The sequence below is a fragment of the Aotus nancymaae genome, unplaced genomic scaffold, assembly GCF_030222135.1.
Source record: "Aotus nancymaae isolate 86718 unplaced genomic scaffold, 86718_ANA_hifiasm-v0.15.2.pri h1tg000040l, whole genome shotgun sequence".
Classification (NCBI taxonomy): Eukaryota; Metazoa; Chordata; class Mammalia; order Primates; family Aotidae; genus Aotus; species Aotus nancymaae.
In genome coordinates this window covers 48,803,695-48,825,929 of record NW_026988454.1, presented here as the reverse complement: position 1 = coordinate 48,825,929, position 22,235 = coordinate 48,803,695, and the positions used below count along the sequence as shown (strand labels likewise).

Below are 22,235 nucleotides of genomic sequence, written 5' to 3'. Positions count from 1 at the left end.
TATTCTGGCCATTCTACTCATCATCTGGATGAAATATGATGGCTCAGAGTGAAGGCAATGGATACAGTGAGACAGGGTGGGATTCTAGATCTATTTTGAAAATACCAACAGAAGGTGCCAACTGATTGGATCTGGAGTATCAGAGAAAGAAGTAAAAGCTGACACTAAGACTTTTGGCTTGAACAAATGGAAGGATGGAGTTCCATTAACTGAGCAATAGAAGACTATGGGTAGAGCAGTTATGGGAGCGGGGCAGGGTAGGAAACCAGAAGTTTTGTTTCGGATAAATTGAGTTTGGGATATCTATTATGTTGAGTAGGAGATGGTTGTATGAGTCTGACTTTCAGGAGAGCAGTCTTGCCTGGCGTTATACATTTGGGATGTATAGATGCCATTTAAAGCCATGGGACTGGTTAGTAACACCAAGGAGTGAGTATAGATAGCAAAGAGAAAAGGAACAAGGATTTAGCCTTGCAATACTCCAAGATTAACAGGTCAGGGAGAAAAGGAACCAGCAAAGAAGTGCCAGAAAGGTAGGAGAAAAACCCAACCAGAGTATGGCGCCCTAGAGGCCAAGTGAAGAAATTGTATTAAGTACGAGGAGGTATCTGACAGTATCTAATGCTGCTGATAGATCTGGCAAAATGAGAACTCTATTTAGCAAACTGGATGTCACTGGTGACCTTGACCAAAGTATTTTCAGTGGAGTATCAGTGGAGAGAAGGCTCACTGGAGTGGTTTTAGGAGAGAAGGAGTGGAGGGAAGTTTGAGACAGTGAGTATAAGAATCTCTTCCAAGGACATTCACTGCAAAGCAGGGCAGAGGAATGGGGCGGTAGCTGGCAAGGGAATTAAGGTCAAGGGAAAGGTTTTGTTTTTCTTTTAATTCACTTGAAATGAGAGAAATAACCACGAATTTGTGTGGTAATGGGAATGAGCCAGTAGAGAGAGAAACTTCAATAGAGAGGAACTTTATTGCCTCAATCCTTCTTTTCTCTCTCAGGCTGGCTTCATTTCCCTCTTTAGCCAGCCTGCGCCTAGGACTGGCTATTTCAATTATGCTTTTACTAACCCCTTAGAATGCCTCCTTTTGTAATTCCTTCCTTCCCAAGTCCACCATTTTATTTTTTCTCTAGAACTTGTGTCTTGCCAATTGGCTTTATTACAATAGATTCAGGCTACCTAACCTCCGTTGAACCCACAAGGCTATACAACTACTCTTTTATTCTTACATGGTGTACTTCCTAGCAAATGACCAACAGTATTTATTTCAATTTTTAAAATTCTTATTCATTGTTCATTCAACACAAATTTATTGAGCAACAACCATGTTCCAGACACTGGAGCCTGGCATCCAGCCTCCCACTACTTCCCAGACTCTAAAAAAGACAGGGTTTATTTTTTCTTGTTTTGAGACAAGGCCTCACTCTGTCACCCAGGCAGGAAGGAGTCCAGTGGCATGATCATGGCTCACTGCACTCTTGACCTCCTGGGCTCAAAGTGATCCTCCCACCTCAGCCTCCCAAGTAGCTGGGATCACAGGTATGCGCCACTAAACTTGGTGAATTTTTGTATTTTTTTTTCTTTTTTTTGTAGAGATGGGGGTCTCTCTATGTTATCCAGGCTGATGTTGAACTTCTGGACTTAAGCAATCTTCCCACCTTGGCCTTCCAAATTGTTGGGATTCCATGCCCAGCCCACTGTGGATTCTTAGCAGATGACCTTTATTCAACTTTACTGAAATGATAGATATGAGATGAATTTCCTTCCTTCCCTCCCTCCTTCCTTCCGTCCTTCCTTCCTTCCTTCCTCCCTCCCTCCCTCCCTCCCTCCTTTCCTCCCTCCCTCCCTTCCTCCCTCCCTTCTTCCTTTTCTTTCTTTCTTGACAGGGTCTCACTTTTTCACCCAGGGTGAAGTGCAGTGGCATAACTCACTGCAGGAGACCTCCTTGGCCCAAGTGATCCTCCCACCTCAGTCTCCTAAGTAGCTGGGACTACAGGTGCATGCCACTAAGCCCAGCTAATTTTTGTATTTTTAGTAGATACAAGGTTTCGCTATGTTGCCCAGGCTACTCTCAACTCATAGGCTCAAGCCATCTGCCTGCCTCAGTTTCACAAAGTGCTGGGATTACAGGTGTGAGCCACCACACCAGGCTTGTTTTCTCCCTCTAATTTTTAAAGACATCCTTTCTATTATTGTTTTTAAAAGATAAAGTCTACCTGCTTATTTCAAAGATTAACTCTTCTACTTGGGCCTTGCTTGATACTATTACCTATTACATTTAAATCTCCCCAAACCCACTGCATTTCTGTTTTTCTTTTTTGAAACAGAGTCTCACTCTGTCACCCAGGCTAGAGTGTAGTGGTACAATCTCAGCTCACTGCAACCTCCACCTCCCGGGTTCAAGGAATTCTCCCTGCTTCAGCCTCCCGAGTACCTGGGATTACAGGCGCCCGTCACCATGCCTGGCTAATTTTTGTATATTTAGTAGAAACAAGGTTTCACCATGTTGGCCAGGCTGGTCTTGAACTCCTGACCTCAGGTAATCTACCCACCTCAGCCTACCAAAGTGTTGGGATTACAGGTATGAGCCACCGCACCTGGCCTGCATCTTTTATTTTTATTTTATTTTATTTATTTATTTTTGAGACAGAGGCTCACTCTGTCACCCAGGCTGGAGTACAGTGGCTCAGTCTTGGCTCACTGCAACCTCCACCTTCCAGATTCCAACAATTCTCCTGCCTCAGTCCCCGAGAGTAGCTGGGACTACAGGCATGCACCACCATACCCGGCTAAATTTTTCTTTCTTTTTTTTTTTTTTTTTGTACCTTTAGTAGAGACAGAGTTTTGCCATGTTGGCCAAGCTGGTCTCAAATTCCTGACCTCAGGTGATCCTTCCACCTTGGCCTCCTAAAGTGCTGGGATTACAGGCATGAGCCACTGCGCCCAGCCCCACTGCATCTTTAGCACTGCCCCTCCCCATTGCAGGCCCTCCCTTCCCAGAGGTAGCCACTATATAAACTTTTGAACTAATCATCCTTTGCCTTTCAATATAATTTTTTCATATATACAGATATACACATAAGTGCGTCCTGGAAGCATGGATTGGGGCATCTGGCAGGATAGTGGTCAGGGATGGTCAGCTCTGTATTTCTTCTCTTCTAAGCTCACTGAGGCTCATCTCCACACTAGCCTGCCTGAATCTTCGATCATGTCACTGTCTTCACACCATCTTCAATTTCTCCTGTGGACCCCCAGACTAAATTCCAAACTACGTAGATAGCGCTATGTGTTCTCACTACCTTTAAAGCAGTGTTTTCCATTGTTCCTCTTTTTGCTCCTTGTGCCAAATGCAGCTACTGGCACCATGACACTGAATGCAAGCAGGACTCAGGGCACAATCAGAAGACAATGTGGTTCCTGCCCTTCACAGCCCCTTCAATCTTCTCTGGGGCACTTTTTGTTCTCAGTGATGTTTTAGCAGGTCACATAGATTACATGCTCACTCATGGATGATAAAAGTCCTCTAGAGCCTATCAGTTCTCAGAACAGCCTCATTTCTGTACCTGAACTGTCCAGTCATGTATAATAGTCAGGACTTCAGATTCCATGCCAGGCCTTCCTTCCGCAGTGCAGGCTGCTCCAGACCAGCACAGGGGAACCTGATGTGGTCAGCTTCACTGTTTACTGCATCTGAGCTTCCAGCCATGCTCCTATCTGTCCTCTGCACGATGGTCTCTCCCGGGGTCCTCACAGAGAGAGACACCAGGAGAGGTAAGAGTAGGAGCAGGAAAGGTCCTACCTTGACTGGCAGCAGTGAGACCCAGCACTGGTTTCCCCCCAGTGGAACAAGCTTAAAGCCGATATTTCTCTGGGAGTGTATTTGTGGGTCCATGGAGACCCCACCTGGAAGAAATACCTGCATTTCCCCTGATGCAGAGAATGCATTTTTTTTTTTTTGAGATGGAGTCTCGCACTGTCGCCTCCAGTGGTGCAATCTCGGCTCACTGCAACCTCCACCTCCCAGATTCAAGCGATTCTCCTGCCCTGTCCTCCTGAGTAGCTGGGATTACAGGCACCCACCACCACACCTGGCTAATTTTTTTGTATTTTTAGTAGAGATGGGGTTTCACTACGTTGGCCAGGCTGGTCTTGAACTGGCCTCGTGATCCACCCGCCTCGGCCTCCCAAAGGGCTGGGATTACAGGCGTGAGCCACTGTGCCCAGCCCAGAGAATGCATTTTGCTCTGTTCAGTGTCCTCTCCACTCTGGGTCTTGGAGGGGGTCTACTCCTAGTAGGGTCATAGCCCACTCCTGGCAAGGCTCTTGGGCAGGCCTGCTCCCTCTCCACCTCTGGCCTGTGGAAAATGCACTGAAGCATCCTTTGTTCTCCAACCCTCCATTCCCTATGCAATTGTCCAGGTACGGACTCTTGATTTTAGAATTTTGTAGTCATGCGTCTCGCAGCAGCCTCTTGTCCCCACAAAATCCAGTGGCCATAGGTCCACATCTCTGAGGAGTGCACTCAAGCCCATTTCATTTGGCTTGAGGTGCAAGAAAAATCCTCCAAAACGGAGGAAGGGAAACCGCCGCAGCATTCGCACAACTTTTTCTGAGGAAATTATCTGTCAGATTCTCTTGCATACAATAAGCCCTTGTCTATAAATTCTAATCTTTTGTACATCCTCCAATTATGTGAGGTGCCAAGGGTTGCAAACTGGTGTTTGCTAACCTTTTAAAGTCCTACATGGCTGGTCTAGAACTTCACTTTTGAACGAACAGGTTTGTTGTCAATTCCTTTGATTTTAACTTACGGGGGCTGCAGCTAAACTGAGATAGAGCTTGTCACATGATGTTCTTTTCTGCTAAAAGGCTCTGGGCTTTCCTCTGGGCCCCATTCACATTATTTCCTTTGTTTGTTTGTCCTCTCCCATTGCATGTGTAAGGGCTCAGCTCAAAGTCTAGTCCCTGCACAAAGCCGTCTCAAATTCCCTCAGCTACAAACGACCTCTCCTTCCCTTCTGCCATTTTCATCCTTCTTGGAGAGTAGTTACACACGCCTGCCCCTGCATTGTAACGACTACTGTTTCCTTACTGAATACAACACCCTTCACAGTGGACACTATGCCTGTATAAGTTTCTCAGGGCTGCTATAACAAGTACCACAGACTGGGTGACTTAAATAGCAGGAATTTATCTCCTCATGGTTCTGGAGGCTAGAAGTCCAAGATGAAGGTATGGGCAAGGTTGGTTTCTTCCGAGGGCCTCTCTCTGTGGCTTACAGATGGTTGTATTCTCTCTGCATCTTCACGTGTTCTTCTCTCTCTGTGTGACTGTGTCCTCATCTCCCCCCCTTATAAGGTTCTCCAAACCTCCATTCCCTATGCAATTGTCCAGTTACAGACTCTTGATTTTAGAATTTTCTAAATTGAAAGTAACTAACAAAAATATAAACAGAAACTAACAAAACAGAAAGCAAAGATATGGCAAGACAGCTACGACCCACCTCAATGACCTCACTTAACCGTAATCGCCTCTTTAAAGACCCTGTCTCCAAACACAGCCACATTCTGAGGTACTGGAGGTAAGGACTTGAATATATGAATTTGTGGGGAGCACAATTCAGCCCATAATAATGCCTAGTCATCCTTGTACCTCCACCTGTCTTTCACATAGTGCTTATTTAACACATGCTTGAGGTCCTGAATTGAACTCCTTGAAAACCTGATGCCAAAAACCCTGAGAAGAGACTATGAACTATGATACTAGAGGTTAAGAGAGTCCGTAAAGAGGGGAGTCTGAACTAAAAAGATAACGGCCTCTATTGCCAGATTCCGGAATGTGATGGTTAATTTTATGCATCAAATTGACCGAGTGGGGCATGGTGGCTCACACTTGTAATCCCAGCACTCTCGGGGCTCAAGGCAGGTAGATCACAAGAAAACAGGAGTTTGAGCCTAGGCAACCTGGTGAAACTCCATCTCTATTAAAAATTAGCCAGGTGTGGTGGCACATGCCTGTAGTCTCAGTTACTCAGGAGGCTGAGGCATGAGAATTGCTTGAACCCTGGAGGTGGAGGTTGCAGTGAGCCAAGATTCACACCACTGCACTCCAGCCTGGGCAATAAAGTGAGACTCTGTCTCAAAAAAAAAAAAAAAAAAAAAAAAACTGTGCCAAAGTATGCCCAGAGAGCTGGAAACATTATTTCTGGGTGTGCCAGTGGGGTGTATCTAAAAGAGATTAGCCTTTGAATCAGTAGATTGAGTAAAGAAGACTTGCTCTCACCAGTGTAGGAGGGCATCAGCCAATCCACTGAGAGCCCAGATAGAACAAAAAGGGACAGGAAGGATAAATTCTCTCTTTCTTTTCTTGAGCTGAGACATCCATCTTCTGACCTTATATATTGGAGCTCCTAGTTCTCAAGCCTTTGGACTCTGGGACTTACACCAGTTCCCCTTCACCCCCTCTGGTTCTCAGGCCTTCTGCCTCAGACTGGGAATTATGCCATCAGCTCCCTGGTGCTCAAGCTTCAAGACTTGCACTAAATTCTACCACTGATGACTTCCTTGATTCTTCAGCTTTCAGATGCGGGACTTCTTGGCCTCCACAACCACATGAGCCAATTCTCATAATCTCATTCTCTCTCTCTCTCTCTCTCTCTCGTGTGTGTGTGTGTGTGTGTGTGTGTGTGTGTGTCTATGTTTATCTATCTATACGATTGGTTTTGTTTCTCTGGAAAACCTTTTCTAAGACAAAAGGGTTGAAATTAATGAGTCAATTCACTCTTTTTTAATAACTGAGGCTTAAAGTCTAAAGAAACTACCAACTATAGGACAAAAGGTGAAGATGGTGCTGACAAATACTCTGGTAATGGAGAATGTAGCCACAGAAGCATTCCAGGGACACAAACACTGAGGCACTCTAGCAGACACTTTTCCCTCCTGCGTGGTGAACGGCCTGGCAGGGACACCAAAGTGCATGGCAGGAAAGCCTGTCTGCTCTTAACATCAGCAACCTCAAAGGAAAGATCGCCTCTCAGTGATCCCAGTGCCTAAGTTGGGATCTGTTATCTGTGAATTTATTTAAAGTTGCTTTTTTTGTTTTTGTTTTTTTTTTTCCCAACATAGGGCTTAATTGTTTTTGGGATTTTAAAAATAATACATGATCAGAGTAAGAAAATACATACATAAAAAGCAGAATTACATAAGTTAGGAAGTGAAACTCCTTCCCTTAAGAAATGTACAGCTTTGAATGCCCACACTAGAAGAAAAGACAGAAAATTAATGAGTTAAACTTTCAGTTAAAGAAGTTAGAGGAAGAGCAACTATACCCTAAAAAAACAGGAGAAAGTAACCAACAAAAATGTAAACAGAAACTAACAAAACAGAAAGCACAGATATGGCAAAGATGGTAAATAAAACCAAAGTTATTTCTTTGAAAAGGCTAATATATAGACAAATCACTGGCAATACTGATCGTGGAAAAAGAGAGAACACATAAATAGTGTTTGTAACAAAAAAAGGAAATAGATGTAGCAGGTTAAAAAAAAATGAAGATACTATGAAAACTTTATGCTAAGTTTTCAAACTTAGATGGAATATACAAATTCCTAAAAAACTAATTTACCAAATAATATATGCCATATATATGTAGTCTATATATAACATATTATACACAAACATTTTATATATGTGTATAATTTATGACATATAGAATATATATTGAAAAGAAACACCAGGCCTAAATACTTTTAAATACATGTCCTACCCAAATATTCAAGCAAGAGATAATCCCAATCTTAAACAGGCACATTCACAGAATGGAAAAGAGATACTGTTCTTGATTCAATTCATGAGGCTAGAATAACCTACCTAACAAAACTAGACAAAAAGAATATAAGAAACGAGAATCACAGAACAGTCTCACTTAAAAGCATAAATGCAAAAATCTAAGTAAAATACTGGCCACTCTGATATCATCAGTCACATTAAAAGATTAAAGGAGAAAAATCATATGATCATCTGAAGAGATAGAGAAAGATCATTTCATAAAATTAAACATTAGTTTATATAAAACATTTAGCCCTGGAATAAAATAAACTTTCTTACCCAAGTTGAAGTGTATCTACCAAAAGCTACAGTAAACATCTTATTTAATAAAGAAACTTCAGGAGCATTCTTTTTAAACTCGACAGGACAAAGATGCCAACAATCTTCACTTCTATCCCATAAAGTACTGGAAGTACTAAACAGTAAAGTATGACAAGAAAAAGTGACAAAATTTTCAGACTTAATCAATCATTTTCATATGTTAACACTTCTACAATTAAGATCCTTCTATCAATCAAAATATCTTAAATTTGATGAAATATAGTAAAAGAATTAGAAAGGAATGAAAAGCTCTCTAACAGGAAACCCAACAGACAAATTAACGGAATGAATTTTCTTATACATCATCAGCAACAAACAGAAAATTTATTTTTAAAAAGATGCCAATTAGAATATCAGCAAAATATAAGACACACAGGAATAAATCTAAGACAATATGTATAAGAGCCTTATGAAGAAAGTTATAGAGCTATATTAAAAAACATTAAGGCCGGGCGCGGTGGCTCAAGCCTGTAATCCCAGCACTTTGGGAGGCCGAGGCGGGTGGATCACGAGGTCAACAGATCGAGACCATCCTGGTCAACATGGTGAAACCCCGTCTCTACTAATACAAAAAAATTAGCTGGGCATGGTGGTGCGTGCCTGTAATCCCAGCTACTCAGGAGGCTGAGGCAGGAGAATTGCCTGAACCCACGAGGCGGAGGTTGCGGTGAGCCGAGATCGCGCCATTGCACTCCAGCCTGGGTAACAAGAGCGAAACTCCATCTCAAAAAAAAAAAAAAAAAAAAAAAAAAAAAACATTAAAGAAGACCCAAATAAATGGACAGATGTATCATGTTCAAGGACTGAAAGATCCAGCATTATAAAGCTGCAATTTTTCCCAATTAACCTAAATATTCAATGCAGCTCCAATATGAATCTCAAGATGATTCTTTGACAAGCTCACTTGAAAAACAAAGGACCAAGAATAGCCAATGTACTTGTGAAAAAGAAGAACAAAGTAGAGAGACTTGTTCTCCTGGATGTCAAGATTGTTATAAATCTCTATATATGCACTTGTGTATAATATAATGGACACAAATAAACAGATCAGTGGAGCATAATAAAGTACCCAGAAACAAATCCCCACCCCTGACTCCCCTCCCCGTGGAAACTTGACATATGACAGGGGCCAGGGTTTGTACTGCAAAACACTGAAGGTGCTAGGACAATTGGTCACTCTGTGGGAGGGGGGAGGATAAAAATAAATTCCAAGTGGACTTAAAAACCCATCTTGACAAAATGCTCAAAATCCTAATTACCAATTAATACCTTTTTTTTTTTTTTGAGAGGGAGTCTTGCTCTGTCGTTCAAGCTGGAGTACAGTGGCACAATCTCAGCTCACTGCAAACTCTGCCTCCTGAGTTTAAGCAATTCTCCTGCCTCAGCCTCCCAGGTAGCTGGGATTGCAGGCATGCACCACCACACCCAGCTAATTTTTGTATTTTTAGTGGAGATGGGGTTTCAGCATGTTGTCCAGGCTGGTCTCAAACTCCTGACCTCACGTGATCTGCCCTCTTCAGCCTCCCAAAGTGCTAGAATTACAGGCTTGAGCCACTTATCATTTTGGCAAAAATCAAAAAAGCCTGATAAGACCAAGCATTGGCAAGGATATAGATGAATAGAACTACTCAGACATTGCTCTTAGGACTTGAAGCTGGTATAATCTTTGTAGAAAGCATGGAAATCAGGGCTAATCGCCAAAGATTAGACACTCCACTCTTCTCCCTTGTTTACCAAGGTTCAGTGTATGAATCATGTCTGGTTTAAGCAAGTCATAACCATCCAATTCTCTCTTACCAGATACTTGCTTTCTCATTTCCTTGACACCAAGGCATGACAATCCAGTCTCATCCTAACCAATGAGGTATTAAGGGAAGTCTGAGTAGAACTTCTGGTTGTTAAGACATGAAAAGCTCCAAGGGAGAAATGGAGGGAACCTCTCTGTTCTTCAGCCACATCCTCATCCTAGGTCAAAAGTGACCTATCCCTTGAAGCATAGGAAGGTTTTTCTCTCTTGAAAAGAAAGAAAACTCTTTTTTTCCCTTCTTTAAAAAAAAAAAAAACTCAACTTTTATTTTAGATTAGGAGGTACATCTGCAGGTTTGTTACATGGGTATATTGTAAGCTGTTGAGGTTTAGGGGTACAAATGATGCCATCACCAAGGTAGTGAGCATGGTACTCAATAGGCAGTTTTCAGCCCTTGTCTCCTCCCTCCACCCTGCCTCTAGTAGTCCCCAGTGTCTATTGTTCTCATCTTTATGTCCATGTGTACTCAAAGTTTAGCTCCCACTTGTGGGTTAGAACATGTGGTATTTAGTTTTTTGTTCCTGTATTAATTCACTTAGGATATCAGCCTCCTGTTGCATCCCTGTTGCTGCAAAGGACATGATCTCATGCTTTTTATGGCTGCATAGTATTCCACGTGTATTTGTACCATATTTTCTTTATCTAATCCACTGTTGATGGTCACCTAAGTTGATTCAGTGCCTTTGCTATTGTGAATAGTGCTGCCACGAATATACAAGTGCATGCGTCTTGGGAACTGCTTTTTCATTCATCTTTCTTTTGTTTGGGAGACTGGACTGAGGCTGATGCCTGGAGTTTTGAAAAACATATTTTTTTTATTTGTTGATTTAAGTTCCTTATAGATTCTGGACTAATATATAGAATAAGTCAGAGAAAGGAAAACTTAAATGTTTAGTTTTGATATTTTCTTTATTACAAACACTGTTTGTAATAAAGTGAGAAATAGCAGACGCAATAACCCCAATGCATTAGAGACTTCCAGGGTATGTTCTGTTGGTATCAAAATAACGCAGAGAGCCATGTTCCTTTTTGATGCTGGTTACCATGGCTTACAAAGTGCACTGATCTGCACAAACTTGGCTTCAATGTTTATATACGTGTCACTCCTAATAATTCTCTAGTTCTCATAATCCTTTATTTTCAAAGATAGGTTATAAGATTTTAATATTTTCATCATATTCTCAGAAAAGGTGTGCATTTCAAAACCACAAACCTTTCCCAAGTTCAGATATCAAGGCATATAGGAAACTACAAGGTAATTCAAATTTTTAAAGAGAAAGGAGATTGGAGGGAGCACTGTTTGTATAGGCAATCAAGATAGCTTTCTCTCTGAATCTAAAGTCAGATACACGTTGGATATAATTAATATTTTCCTTCTTCTGGAAGGGTTTCTCCAGTGTCTTAAAAGTAATACTTCTTACATAGACTTCAAAGTGAAAATTAGAAAACCTTTTTGGATCTCTGAGCTAAAGGAATTATGTAGAAAAGCATTGATGCTAGAAAACAATATTCACTGAAAACTTGGATTTCTTTCCAAAATTGGTTTTCTCTTAATTACTTTTACAGTAGGATCTCACTTACTGAAGTCTTCATTAACAAAGCTCATGAATTTTCCTTAGGGAAATGACTTGTGTCCAATAAAAAGAAGCAAGCAATACGGAATAAGCATCATACCCCAGCATTCAGTTCTGGTACTAACTATGAGAACAGTATCTCAAGCAAGCATCACTGTGAGGCTTTATTGAGTCACAGTTAGATGCTTCCAAGGGAGAAGCTAAGCATTCTTCAAAACCTATAAAGCTTTGATTAAATATATGGTCTGCAGAATTCATCGTATTTGGAGGCTGAATATTGTAGTATAATATGGCATACCACCATGGTATAATGCTGTAGCATATAGTATAGTATACCATATAGTAGTAATTAGGGGGAAAAATTAGTACAAATATAATGTGTTCTGAATTACCATGGATTTTTATCTTGACTTTGCATCTTTTGCTCTGCATTGCAAAAATCAAGGGTGTTCTATTATGGTTTTAAATGGTTTTTATGGCTTTAGGGTTTCACATCTAAAATAGGTCCTCTTTCTCTTGCAGTTTACTCAACCACTCCTATCTTTAGAATTTTTAAAATTACACTTGGAATCTGGAAATAATCTCCAGTCTCTCTTTTAAAATGAATTTCGGTTTAAAGTAAATGATTAGACTCAAGAGAAAGAAATCTGTTGAGCAATGGCAATGAATCTGTTTGGCGCTACAGTCAGGTGTCCAGTATGGTGATAAAAGCTGGTTCATAGAACACAACTTCCTGTGCATAGAGTTCCTGTTTCTGGCCCTGCAGAGAGATTAGTGGTGTTGTCACTCACTGAAGATACACTAAAGGAGAACACATTTGGGGGTAAAATTCACAGCCTTCAAAAGTATTAAGGTTGAAGAGTCTTTTTTGCATTCTTGTAGAGACTCCAGTGGGCTAGTGAATAACTAGGTTATAGATTACAGAGAGATGTCTGGGAGAACTATTTACATTGGAAGTTTCCCTTATCCCAGGCAGAATGAAACATACCTTCTCCTGTGTTCCCAAATCTTTTTTCATCCAAATTGTATTGGTTGGTCTCTGCTGTTGTAAGTCCTTTCTCTGTCTTATTCTATGTATTAGTCCAGAATCTATAAGGAACTTAAACAAATCAACAAGCAAAAAACAAATAACCCCATTAAAAATTGGCGAAGGACATGAACAGACAGTTCTCAAAAGAAGACATACAAGCAGCCAACAAACATACAAAAAAATGCTCATCATCACTAATCATCAAAAAATGGAAATCAAAACCACAATGACACAATGAGATACCATCTCACACCAGTTAGAATGGCTTTTATGCCGGGCGTGGTGGCTCACGCCTGTAATCACAGCACTTTGGGAGGTGGAAGTGGGTGGATCAGGTGGTCAGAGTTCCAGACCAGCCTGACCAACATGATGAAATCCCGTCTCTACTAAAAATATGAAAATTAGCCGGGTGTGGTGGCACATGCCTCTAATCCCAGCAACTCAGGAGGGTGAGGCAAGAGAATTGCTTGAACACATTAGGTGGAGGTTACAGTGAGCTGAAATTGTACCACAGTGGCACCCCAGCCTGGGTGACACAGCAAGACTCTGTCTCAAAAAAAAAAAAAAAAAGAATGGCTTTATTAAGAAGTCAAAAAAAAGAACATATGCTGGCAAGGCTGCGATTAAAAGGGAATGCTTATACACTGTTGGTGGGAATGTAAATTAGTTCAGCCACTGTAGAAAGCAGCTTGGAGATTTTTTAAAGAACTTAAAACAGAGATACCATTCAACCCAGCAATCCCATTACTGTGTATACCCAAAAGAATATAGATCATTATACCAAAAAGACACCTGAACTCATATGTTCATTGCTGTTCTATTCTCAATAAAAAAGGCATGGAATCAACTAGGTGCCCATCAATGGTGGATTGGATAAAGAAAATATGGTACATATATACCACAAAATACTATGCAGATGCAAAAAAAATGAAATGGTGTCCTTTATAGGAATATGCATAGAGCTGGAGGCCATTATCCTAAGCAAATTAACATAGGAACAGAAAACCAAATACTGCATGTTCTTACTTATAACTGGGAGTGAAACACTGAGCACACATGGACATAAACATGGGAACAACAGACACTGTGGACTGTCAGAGGCAGGAGGGAGGAAGAGTGGCATGAATTGAAAAACTACTATTGGATGCTATGCCCATTACCTGGGTCCAATATCCCCATGTAACAATCCTGCAGAGGTACCCCCTGTACCTAACATTGAAGCTGAAATTTTAAAACAAAAAAACTACCAAATTACCACAAATTCAGTAGCTTCAATCAACGCATATTTATCGTTCTGAGGTTAGAAGTCCACAATGGGGCAACAGCCTGGTTCCTTGTGAAGGCTTCAGAGACAATTTCTCTGTCTTTTCTAGTTTCTAGAAGCCACCTCTACTCCTTGGTTTATGTCCCCTTATCATTTCAACCTCTGTCTCAGTCATCACATCTCCTTCTCTGACTTGGGCCCTTCTATTTTTCTTCTATAAGGACCCTTGTGAATATATTAGGCCCACTCAGAAAATTCAGAAAAAATCTCATCAGCTCAAATTCCTTAATTTAATTGCATCTGCAAAGTTGCTTTTCCTATGCAAAGGAACATAGCCACAAGTTCTGGGAACTAAGATGTGGACGTCCTTTAGAGGCCATTGTTCTGCCTCCCACACCTTATCTACTTGGTTATTTGTAAGTCTAGATAAGCCTCCCTGCTCTAGGGTCCTAATTGATTCAGTTTCCATCTTGCCTCCATGTTCAACATAGTACATAGTAGGCACTCAGCACATACGATTGGAGCTCAGTAAAGACCCCAGGGGTGGGGTGAGGCACTAGACTACAATGATAGTGTTAGTGGGAATGGAGGCTAGAGAGGACGTTTGTGGCATCTGAAGGAACCAGTGATAAGATCCTCTCTGTGCCAAGGGTCAGTGACGAAAGACTGAGCTGATTGGAGGACTGTGTCCTGTCTCGGTGACGGGGATGAGACTAGGAGCAGGCATGAACCAAAGTAGTTGAATGAAATGCTTTAGCAACCACTTGCCCTCCTGATGTGCCTCATGTGTGCCCCATGCAAGGTTTTGCTACAAAACAGATTGTAAAATGTTTTAAATATGAGAATTTTAGCGAAATATTAGGCAATCACTGTATAATCCCACTTTGGAATATCCTGTTCTAGGTGAACACATACAGTAAGGTGACCAGGCAATTTCAAAGCTCTATGTTAGGCCAACAAGACGGGGCCAGCAGATTTTTAGACGCATGAGAACTGACCAATCTGCAGGTGCTCCCAGTTGTGAGTTCAAGAGGCAGAGGATCAAAGAAATAAGGTACTCATACTCTGCCAGTGGGTTGGGGCTGCTGGGACGATGACCCTGACCAGGCCCAGAGGTCCCAGAACTAGCAGCTCCACTCGGCCTCTTCCAGGCTGTTTAACTCCGAGTATCTAGCAATTCTTTGTTAGGTAACATCCCTTAGAAAGGCTGATTCTAATGTAGTGATTCTATTTCTACTTAAAAGGACCACACATCTTCAGAACTTGCATCAGAAAAACGCCATCCCATGTATCAAGAGGGTGGGAATAAGAGGATGATGCCGTATTTCAGTTCAACTGTGGTACCCTCTCCATAAGCGTCTGCTGTGAGGACTGACTGTCCACAGTGGGCCTGATAAAGCTACGGTGGAATATCCATGAGAATGGTCCAGGAGGCTGTTCAAGCTAAGGAATCAGAAGGTACACACTAAGGAATTAGTAGGTGCACAGCAGGGCTGGAGGTGATGTTTTCAGAGCCATCAGAACATAGTGAATGAAGGAGGCAGGAACTCTGTAAGGAGGGAGAAGCTACAGAGAAAAAGATGATGTTAGGGTGAAGAGAGATAATCTAGAAAAATAAAGGAGGCCAAATAAAGGCCAAAGAGACTGAGTGAAATGATAAAGAATATAATGTACAGAAACCAAAGAAAAAGGCAGGTTCTGGTGGGAAGGATCAGATGTCACAATTGCCACTGGTACCTTGCTGAGCAGGGCCTCGATCACCCTGTCACCCTAAGATCCAGGGCATTGGCTTCCAGCTCCAAAGCCCTCGAGCCCTACCAGCTAGAGTGAAGGGACTCTTTGTTGCCGTCCCATCTACAGCCCCCTTCTGCCTCCATCCTTCCCATTGCACATAAATGTTGGCACGAGACTCCCTCTTGTTTCTAGTTACATAACTTTGAGTGCTGATTTATCCCAATGCCTGTGTGGTCTCTAGTGAGTCTGAGCTTCCAACTTTCTTATTTTTCCTTGATACAGGATCTCACTCAGTCACACAGGCTGGAGTATGGTAGCATGACCACAGCTCACAGCATAGCAGCCTCAAACCCCCGGGCTCAAGCAATTCTTCCACCTCAGCCTCCTGAGTAGCAGGGACTACAGGCATGTACCACAACACCCAGCTAAGTTTTTTCATTTTTTGTTAGAGACGGGGTCTCACCATCTTGCCCAGGCTGCTCTCGAACTCCTGGGCTCAAGCAATCCACTGACCTCAGCCTCCTGAAGTGCTGGGATTACAGGTGTGAGCCATCACACGGGCCTCCAACTTCCGACTCAGGGTTTCCACTTTCAGTATTCCAGCAATCTGACTGCCTGGCCCTGAAGCTGACCACTGACCTTCGTATTCCCACTAAAGGCTGGGCTTTGGCTCTTTCCATTTGGAAAAGAGCTTTCAGGCATATGCTTTGAGGTTTCACCTGCCTTAAAACAAGACAGTAATTGGCACTGTCAAATGAAACAGAAATGCCAAAAAGAGAAAGAATATGGTTGGAGAAAACATCAAGGTGATGTTTGAGTGAGCAGTTTAAAGAGCACAACCTCGAGAGTCTAAAAGGAAGGGAGGGACAGTAAAGGATGAAGGTGAGTAGGAAACCAAAGGATTGCCACGAGAAGCAGGTGCCATCTTGATGGCTGAGGCGGTTTTCTGACCCAACTCTAGTCGTCTTCATTATCCTCTTACCCCACAGGGAACTAGTCTCTGAATGAAGGCAGTGGAAACTTTCAGAGGAAGGCAATTGGAAACCACTGGTTTAGGTGACATGTGATGAGAAGAAAGCATTTCCTTCCAGCAGCTTCTGAAACAAACATGGTTTCAGCCGTGTCTGCTTACTGCTTCAAAGGAAGGCACTAGCTGCGCTACTGAGTTCTAAGCTTTCAATATCTGACTTTTCTTGCCCTTGGTAAACAGAGGAAGAAAGAAAAGGAAGCTGAGCGTCAGCTCCGCAGGTTCCTATGACGATCTTTCTCAGTCTGGTTGGGCAGTCAACTTGCTTGCTCAACTTCCTCTTCTTGGCCTTTAAATCTCAGTCTGAAACAAAAGCTATTTGGACCGTGCAGTTTTCCCCTCTATATGTGCACTAAAGCGTTTTAGGCAGCATCTAAGATATTTTAATCATATTCTTTATTTAAAAGGACCCCATAATCTACCTATAAAACAGTTAAGTTAGCATCGATTATTCACATTACCAAAGTAATTGCTTATATTAAAAGGTATTATTACCATAGGGTCACTTTAAGACTTACAGAAAACAGGTTTTCTTTTATTATCAGTTGACCCACTCCCTGAATGAACATAGTATTTATTTTGAGATGATTATAGCCATTCTTTTTTTTTTTTTTTTTTTTTTGAGACAGAGTCTCCCTCTTTTGCTCAGGCTGGAGTGCAGTGGCGTGATCTTGGCTCACTGCAACCTCCACCTCCTGGGTTCAATTGATTCTTGTGCCTCAGCCTCCTGAGTAGCTGGGATTACAGGCATGAGCCACCACATTCAGCTGATTTTTGTATTTTTAGTAGAGACAGGGTTTCACCATGTTGGCCAGGCTCGTCTCAAACTGCTGACCTCAAGTGATCGGCCCGCCTTGCCCTCCCAAAGTGCTGAGATTACAGGCATGAGCCACCACGCCTGGCCTGATTATGACCATTCTTTTCTCCTAATACTCACATGGGCATTCATTTTTAAATAAAAATTTGATTTATATATATTTTCTCTCAGTCCGAATTTGGCATCACATTTGGGTTCGGAGAGAAGATTGAGTCATAAGTTTAAGTTGGCAAGAATTTCACAGAGTATAAAGAGAAGCTCCAGTTTTAAATTAAATAGCGTTCAGATTGTTGTGATTGCTTTTTCCTGAGGAAAAAAACAAATGCTTAAAGGTAAGGACACTTACCTTAATCATTTCATGAAACTCTTGTAAATGTATTATTGTGTGTTCTCTGCTCTTTCATCTGGGCCCTGCATATCTGTTCCTTGGTGATTCCCATCAGTGTCAGAGAGTCTGTAGGCAAATTCTGTGTTATTTTCATTCCTTTCAGCAAATGAATCTTGATTATCTAATTTGTGTCAAGTACCATTCAAGAGACTTAAGGGAGGGGCAAAGAACATGTGTAAAGATTTATCAGACCCTGGAGACTTCCTAGAGGAAAAAGGTTGGTGGGAGTGATAAACTGCCATGAAACTGCTCTTGCTGTGCATCAATTCAATTTCCCTTGTGTTTTTAAAGCATCCTCTGGGAATGGCAGCAGCTAATAGACCATGTGTTTAATGGAAAGAACCAGGGCTTGAGGGTCCAGTAACACCAGGCCTGATTCTCAGCCCCATCAAATATTAGTTGCAATCTTGGGCCAATTAACTCCAGTCCTGTGTCGCTGAGAAATGCATCATTGGCTGATTTCATCATTGTGTAAACATCATAAACTGTACTCACACAAACCTAGATTATATGGCCTACTACACACTCTTAACACATTCACTAAAAAGGAATTGCATTTAAAAGAGAGGGAGACTTCATTCCAACAAGCAGTTTGCAAACTAAGAAGACACAGCCTTTGTATAAAAGATTCACTCCACCAGAGCAGAGAGGCTGTCTTATATGGGGAATGTTCCCATTCAAGTTCCTACTCCAGTCCAGTATGCAAATGAAAGATGCAAGCTTATTCAACTAAAATTGGTTGATGTTAAAACTGATCAACAGGCCAAGCACGGTGGCTCATGCTTGTAATTTCAGCAATTTGGGAGGCTGAGGTGGGTGGATCACCTGAGGTCAAGAGTTCAAGAACAATACAAAGAGAATAAAATACCTGGGAATACAACTAGCAAAGGACATAAAGGACCTCTTCAAGGAAAATTACAAACCACTGCTCAACGAAATAAGAGAGGACACAAACAGATGGAGAAACATTCCATGTTCATGGTTAGGAAAAATCAATATCGTGAAAATGGCCATACTGCCCAAAGTAATTTACAGATTCAATGCTATCCCCATCAGGCTACCAATGACCTTCTTCACAGAACTGGAAAAAACCACCTTCAACTTCATATGGAACCAAAAGAGAGCCTGCATAGCCAAGTCAATTCTAAGCAAAAAAAAAAAAACAAAGCAGGAGGCATCACACTACCAGACTTCAAACTATACTACAAGACTGCAATAATCAAAACAGCATGGTACTGGTACCAAAACAGAGATGTAGACTAATGGAACAGAACAGAGGCCTCAGAGGCAACACCACATATCTACAACCATCCGATCTTTGACAAACCTGACAAAAACAAGCAATGGGGAAAGGAGTCCCTGTTTAATAAATGGTGTTGGGAAAACTGGCTAGCCATGTGCAGAAAGCAGAAACTGGACCCCTTCCTGACACCTTACACTAAAATTAACTCCAGATGGATTAAAGACTTAAACATAAGATCTAACACCATAAAAACCCTAGAAGAAAGCCTAGGCAAAACCATTCAGGACATAGGCGTAGGCAAGGACTTCATGACCAAAACACCAAAAGCATTGGCAACAAAAGCCAAAATAGACAAATAGGACCTAATCAAACTCCACAGCTTCTGCACAGCAAAAGAAACAGTAATTAGAGTAAATTGGCTACCAACAGAATGGGAAAAAAATTTTGCAATCTATCCATCTGACAAAGGGCTGATATGAGAATCTACAAGGAACTAAAACAGATTTACAAGAAAAAAACAAACAAACCCATTCAAAAGTGGGCAAAGGATATGAACAGACACTTTACAAAATAAGACATACATGAGGCCAACAAACATGAAAAAATGCTCATCATCACTGGTCATTAGAGAAATGCAAATCAAAACTACATTGAGATACCACCTCACGCCAGTTAGAATGGCGATCATTAAAAAATCTGGAGACAACAGATGCTGGAGAGGATGTGGAGAAATAGGAACACTTTTACACTGTTCATGGGAGTGTAAATTAGTTCAATGATTGTGGAAGACAGTGTGGCGATTCCTCAAGGACCTAGAAATAGAAATTCCATTTGACCCAGCCATCCCATTACTGGGTATATCCAAAGGATTATAAATTGTTCTGCTATAAGGACACATGCACACGAATGTTCGTTGCAGCACTGTTTACAATAGCAAAGACCTGTAACAACCCAAATGCCCACCGATGATAGACTGGACAGGGAAAATGTGGCACATATACACCATGGAATACTATGCAGCCATCAAAAGCAATGAGTTCGTGTCCTTTGTAGGGACATGGATGAACCTGGAAACCATCATTCTCAGCAAACTGACACAAGAACAGAAAATCAAACACCACATGTTCTCACTCATAGGTGGGTTTTGAACAATGAGAACACATGGACACAGGGAGGGGAGCATCACACACTGGGGTCTGTTGGGGGGAAATAGAGGAGGGACAGCGGGGGGTAGGGAGTTGGGGAGAGATAGCATGGGGAGAAATGCCAGATACAGTGTGATGGGGAGGAAGGCAGCAAATCACACTGCCATGTGTGTACCTATGCAACAATCTTGCATGTTGTTCACACGTACCCCAAAACCTAAAATGCAATAAAAATAAATAAATAAATAAAGAGTTCGAGAATAAGCCTGGCCAACATGGTGAATCCCCGTCTCTACTAAAAATACAAAAAAAATTAGCCTGCTGTGGTGGCAGGTGCCTGTAATCCCGCTACTCAGGAGGCTGAGGCAGGAGGATAACTTGAACCTGGGAGGCAGAGGTTGCAGTGAACTGAGATTGTGCCACTGCACTCCAGCCTGGGCAGTAAGAGTGAAACTCCATCTCAAAAAGAAAAATAAAAAAAACAAAACTGATCACCAGACAAATTTCACTGGTCAGGTCCAGTTGGTGGAATGGGGCCTTCCAGCATCAGTTAATTCTGGAGGCACAAATGGGAACAGCTTTGAAAGCCCCAAAGTTTATCAGCTGTTCAGCTGGCACAAGGTATGTGTGTAATCTTCAGTCAGCAATTGGCTCTCAGCTCCACTCAGAATTTAAACCCAGTTAGCCACTCAGGATCCATCTCAAAGTGTTAGCTTTTTCAGGGTTTATAGCACCTGGGATATATGATGTTGCTGTGGTATCTATGGTAAAGCCCATTGCCGCTAGGCTACAAACCTGTATAACATGTTATTGAACTGAATACTGTCCACAATTGTGATAAAGTGGCAAGTAATTAGGTATCTAAATCTATCTAAATATATAAAAGCTACAGTAAAAATACAGTATAATAGATATAAATGGTACACCTGTATAGGGCACTTAAGATGAAGAGCTTGCAGAACCGAAAGCTTCTCTGGGTGAGTGAGTGAGTGAGTGGTGAGTGAATGTGAAGGTCTAGGACATTACTGTACACTACTTAGACTTTCTAAACATGGTACATTTAGACTACACTAAATTTATTTTTAAAAACTTTCTTCAATAATAAGTTAACCTTCACTTACTATAACTTCATTTGATAAACTTTAAATAGTTTTAACTTTTGACTTATAATATGTAGCTTAACACACACTGTACAGCTATTCAAAAATATTTTCTTTTTTCATATCCTTATTCTATAAGCCTTTATCTACTAAATTTTTTTTTTTTTTTTTTTTTTTTTTTTTTTTTTTTTTTACTTTTTAAACTTTTTCATTAAAAACTAAGACACGCAACACACAGTAGCCTAAGCTTATTCAGGGTAAGGATCATCAATATCACTGTCTTCCACCTCCACGTTTGTCCTACTGGAAGGTCTTCAGGGGCACTAACATGCATGGAGCTGTCATTGCCTATGATAACAATGCCTTCTTCTGGAATTCCTCCTGAAGAACCTGTTTAAGGCTGTTCTACAGTTAGGTTGTGTTGTTTTTTTTTTGAGACAGTCTCATTCTGTTGCCAGGCTGGAGTACAATGCCCGGATATTGGCTCACTGCAACCTCTGCCTCCTGGGTTCAAGCAATTCTCCTACCTCAGCCTCCCAAGTAGCGGGAATTACAGGCACCCATCACCACACCCAGCTACTTTTTTGTATTTTTAGTAGAGACGGGGTTTCACCATGTTGGCCAGGCTGGTGACCAAAGGTGATCCACCCACCTTGACTTCCCAAAGTGCTGGGATTACAGGCATGAGCCACCACACCTAGCCTACAGTTAATTTTTTTAAATAAGTAGAAGTATGTGCCAAAATACAGATAAAAATATAAACCAGTAAAATAGTCATGTATTATCATTATCAAGTATTATGTACTCTACATAGTTTTATGTGCTATGCTTTTATACAACGGGCAGTGCAGAAGGTTAGTTTACACCAAAATCATTACAAACATGTGAGAAATGCACAGCGCTACAGTGTTAAGATGGCTGGGACACTACTAGGTGATAGGGATGTTTCAGCTCCAT

The 22,235-nt window shown here is 41.5% G+C and overlaps 1 protein-coding gene across 4 annotated transcripts in view; it reads right to left on the bottom strand.

The window, feature by feature from the left end:
• Positions 1 to 22,235, bottom strand: part of MCM9 (minichromosome maintenance 9 homologous recombination repair factor) — a 323,915-nt gene that overhangs the window by 129,189 nt on the left and 172,491 nt on the right. For 3 of the 4 annotated variants that reach the window (XM_064360752.1, XM_064360754.1, XM_064360753.1), the window contains exon 13: positions 17,749 to 17,856. In XM_064360752.1, the coding sequence (XP_064216822.1) occupies positions 17,781 to 17,856 (76 nt within the window). In that variant the 3' untranslated portion in view covers positions 17,749 to 17,780. Of the gene's footprint in view, positions 1 to 17,533; positions 17,857 to 22,235 lie in introns of those variants that run through there. The other variant, XM_064360751.1, reaches the window with a different exon arrangement.